The 4,466-nt window shown below is 46.1% G+C and overlaps 1 protein-coding gene across 1 annotated transcript; it reads right to left on the minus strand.

Moving 5' to 3' along the window:
* Positions 1-1,780: 1,780 nt before the first annotated feature.
* LOC115307347 lies at positions 1,781-4,240 on the minus strand. Its single transcript, XM_029958971.1, is given in 3 exon segments — positions 1,781-2,183; positions 2,185-2,302; positions 3,994-4,240. Coding segments are annotated over 3 exon segments (768 nt in total).
* Positions 4,241-4,466: the final 226 nt, after the last annotated feature.

Here is a 4,466-nt window from a genome sequence, read left to right on the forward strand (position 1 = left end):
ATGTCCTGAAGTAAATGGAGGCAGCTTGTCTCTCAACGTACATGACTCTGCCTGAAAAGTTATCATAGATTTTTTGTTAAAGATGAGTTAATACAAAGTATTTTCAAGATATTTTTGTTTCAAATTACATGACTGGAAATTAAAAATTAAAAAAAAAAAAAGAAAGAAGAAAGCAAGAAAGAAAGAAAAGGGGGAAATAGTAGAAACTACAGATAGAGATGATTTCAAGTTGTTTGTCCGGTCCAAATGAGCTAAGTAGTAAAAACCTAAGAAAATCTCATCATTTGGACTACTTTACCTTTTCAGATTTTAAGTTGTCACTGTAATTTTACTCCTCGGGATTTACCTGCACCTCCTTGTGGATACTATGTTATGTCAAAAGCAGTGTGGCAACTAATAGAAATTGAGGAAGAGTATGTGAATAGAGACTGTTTCATGGATCTGCAAAACAATTTTGTCAGATTGCAATTACTGCAAAACAACTGTTTTCTGAAACACTACTTCCTACTAGAGTCTAAGGCTCCTCTGCTTAATAACTAATACTCTACATAATAACTAGGCTCCTCTCCCTAATAGCTAATGCTTGCCCTGGTGACAGCTGTTATGTACTTTAAATCTACCAAGTACAAGCATTACATAGTAGCAGCCTGTTTTATCAACTAAGGTGTATTTCTGCAGAACAAAACAAGATAAGGACATATTTCACTTGGGAATTTTACCAGCAACAACGGAAACAACAGAAATGAAACAAACACGTAGCTCCTCTAGGCATTCTGCAGGCCTTCTGAGTTTATTCCAAATTTATCCCAAAATGTTGATTTACAACATCTGATCTCAGTCAAGAGCTGGTAACCAGATACTTAGGTATGTTTCATTTAAATAAAGGATGGAGAAAAATTTAGCTTGGGAGGGATCTCCGTGATCTAATGTGTTGCTCAAAGCAGAACTAACTTCAAAGTTAGATCAGGTTGCTCAGGGCTTTGAACTATGTCCAAGGATGGATGTTACACAACCTTTCTGTAAAACCTCTTCCGGGGTTGCACTACTCTCCTAATGTCCTTATGCTAAGAAGATTTTTTTAATTTACAAGGATTTTGTGGTAAAGATACTTTCTACTGATATACAACAATAACTTACCCAGCTTTCTTATTGACTTGTACTTAAATTCTATAGTTTGATACAAGGTGAACTAGCCAGTCAAGTACAGGTGATTACACCAAGAGAGTAATCTTAGACTCATAGAATGGTTTGGGCTGGAAGGGACCTTTAAAGGTCATCTATTCCAACACCCTGCCTATGGGCAGGGACATCTTCAACTAGATCAGGTTGCTCAGAGCCCCATAAAACCTGACCTTGAATGTTTCCAGGGATGTGACATCTACCATCTCTCCAGGCAACCTGTCTCAATGTTTCACCACGTTCAATGTAAAAAATTCTTGCTTATATCTGGTCTGAATCTACCCTTTTTTGTTTAAAACTGTTAGCCTTTGTCCTATTGCAATAGCCCCACTAAAATGTTTGTCCCCATTTTGCTTGTAGGCCCCTTTTAAGTATTGGAAGGCTGCTAGGATGTCAGTCTGGAGCCTTCTCTTCTCCAGGCTGAACAACTTTTAACTCCAACTCCAACTCTCTCAGGTGCTCCAACTCTCTGACAATCTTCATGGCCCTTCTCTGGAACGGTTCACAGAATCATAGAATCATAGAATCATAGAATCATCTGGGTTGGAAGGGACCTCCGAGATCATCAAGTTCAACCCTTGATCCACTACCACTGCAGTTGCTAGACCATGGCACCAAGTGCCACATCCAGTTTCATCTTAAAAACCTCCAGGGACGGAGAATCTACCACTTCCCTGGGCAACCCATTCCAATGCCTGATTACCCTCTCTGTAAAGAAATTATTTCTAATATCTAACCTAAACCTCCCCTGGCACAGCTTAAGACCACGCCCTCTTGTCTTGCTGATAGTTGCCTGGGAGAAGAGACCAACCCCCACCTGGCTACAACCTCCTTTCAGGTAGTTGTAGACAGTGAGGAGGTCTCCCCTGAGCCTCCTCTTCTCCAGGCTGAACAACCCCAGCTCCCTCAGCCTCTCCTCACAGGACTTGTGCTCCAGTCCCTTCACCAGCCTTGTTGCTCTTCTCTGGACCTGCTCCAGCACCTCAATATCCTTCCTGAACTGAGGGACCTGGAACTGGACACAGTACTCAAGGTGTGGCCTCACCAGTGCTGAGTACAGGGGCAGAATCACTTCCCTGGTCCTGCTGGCCACACTCTTCCTGATACAGGCCTTCTTGGCTACCTGGACACACTGCTGGCTCATGTTCAGCTTCTTGTCAATCCAAACTCCCAGGTCCCTCTCTGTCTGACTGCTCTCCAGCCACTCTGTTCCCCAGCCTGTAGTGCTGCAGGGGGTTGTTGTGGCCAAAGTGCAGGACCTGGCACTTGGCCTCGTTGAACCTCATCCTGTTGGAATCAACCCAACTCTCCAACCTATCCAGATCCCTCTGCAGAGTCCTCCTGCCTTCCAGCTGATCGACACTACCCCCCAGCTTAGTGTCATCTGCAAATTTGCTGATGATGGACTCAATCCCCTCATCTAAATCATCAATAAAGATATTAAACAGAACTGGGCCCAACACTGATCCCTGGGGGACACCACTAGTGACCAGCTGCCAACTGGATGCAGCCCCGTTCACCACCACTCTCTGGGCCCGGCCCTCCAGCCAGTTCCTAACCCAGCACAGGGTGCCCCTGTCCAAGCCGTGGGCTGACAGCTTTTTCAGGAGTATGCTGTGGGAGGTGGTGTCAAAGGCTTTACAGAAGTCCAGGTAGACCACATCCACTGCCTTCCCCTCATCCACCAGGGGGTTCACTTGTTCCAACAAGTTCATGTCCTTCCTGTGCTGAGGACTCCAGAGCTGGATGCAGTGCTCCAGCTGGGGTCACACTAGTGCAGAGTACTTAGGGAGAATCACTTCCCTCGACCTGATGGCAACATTGCTTTTGACGCAGCCAGGATACAATTGGATTTCTGGTCTGCAAGGACACATTGCCAGCTAATGTCCAGTATTTCATTGTCACTAGTGGTATTCTCCAGGGTTCAGTACTGTTTAACTTGTTCACCCATGACTTGGATGAGCGGACAGATGCCTCCTCAGCAAGTTCACTGATGACACAAAGCTGGGAGGAGGGGTCGATAGCCCAGAGTGCTGTGCTGCCCTTCAGAAGGACCTCGACAAATTGGAGAGATGGGCAGAGAACTGCCTGAAATTCAACAAGGGCAAGTGCAGGTCCTGCACCTGGGGAGGAATAACTCCCTGCACTAGTTAAGGCTGGAGGCTGACCTGATGGGAAAAAAGCTCTGTGGAGAAGGACCTGGGGTGGGGTCCTTGCGGACAACCAGCTGTTCATGAGCCAACAGTGCGCCCTTGTATCCAGGAAGGTCAGTGGTATCCTGGGGTGCATTAGGAAGAGCACTTCCAGCAGGTCGAGGGAGCTGATCCTGCCCCTTTACGCAGCCCTGGTGAGGCCTTACCTGGAGTGTAGTGTCCACTTCTGGATTCCTCAGATCATAAGAGACATGGAGCTCCTGGAGTGAGTCTAGCAGAGGGCTACAAAGGTGTTGAAAGGACTTGAGCATCTTTCTTGTGAGGAAAGACTGAAGGAGTTGGGCCTGTTCAGCCTTTGGAAGAGATGACTGAGAGGGGACCTCATCAATGTCTACCAGTATCTAAAGAGAGGATGCCAAGAGGATGGAACCAGGCTCTTCTTAGTGGTGATGAACTGTAGGAAAAGAGGCAATGGGCAGGAACTGATGTACAAGAAGTTCCACCTGAACTTTGCTGTACAGGTGACTGGAACAGATTTCTCAGAGAGGTTGTGTATTCTCCCTCACTGGAGATATTCAAGTACCATTTGGACAAAATCCTGTGCCATGTTCTCTAGGATGACCCAGCTCGGATCAGATGACTCCATGTGGCCCCTTCCAACCTGACCCATTCTGTGATTCTGTGATTTCATCCACCAGGACCTCCATGTCCTTCTTGGTAGAGTGGTTCTCAACCCTTTTGTCCTCCATCCTGTATTTATAGTCCGTATTACCCCAACCCAGGGGTGGAACCTTGTGCTTGAGCTCATTGAACTTTGTGAGGTTCACAGAATTTTCCCCTGGGCCCGCTCCTTGAACTTGTCCAGGTTCCTCTGGATGGCATCCATCCCTCAGGTATGTCAGTGACATCATTCAGCTTGGTGTCATCTGCAAATTTCATCAATGAAGACAATAAAGAGCACTCATCCCAATACAGACCCTTGAGGGAGGCCACTCATCACTGATCTCCATCCAGATGTTGAGCCACTGACCACTACCCTCTGGATATGACTGTATTACCATCCAAGTAATTCCTTATCCATCAAGCAGTTCATCAATCAAATCCATATCTGTCCTCTCTAGAGAGCATGATATA

This window comes from Manacus vitellinus, unplaced genomic scaffold (genome assembly GCF_001715985.3).
Source record: "Manacus vitellinus isolate BGI_N305 unplaced genomic scaffold, ASM171598v3 scaffold_18_pilon, whole genome shotgun sequence".
Taxonomy (NCBI): Eukaryota; Metazoa; Chordata; class Aves; order Passeriformes; family Pipridae; genus Manacus; species Manacus vitellinus.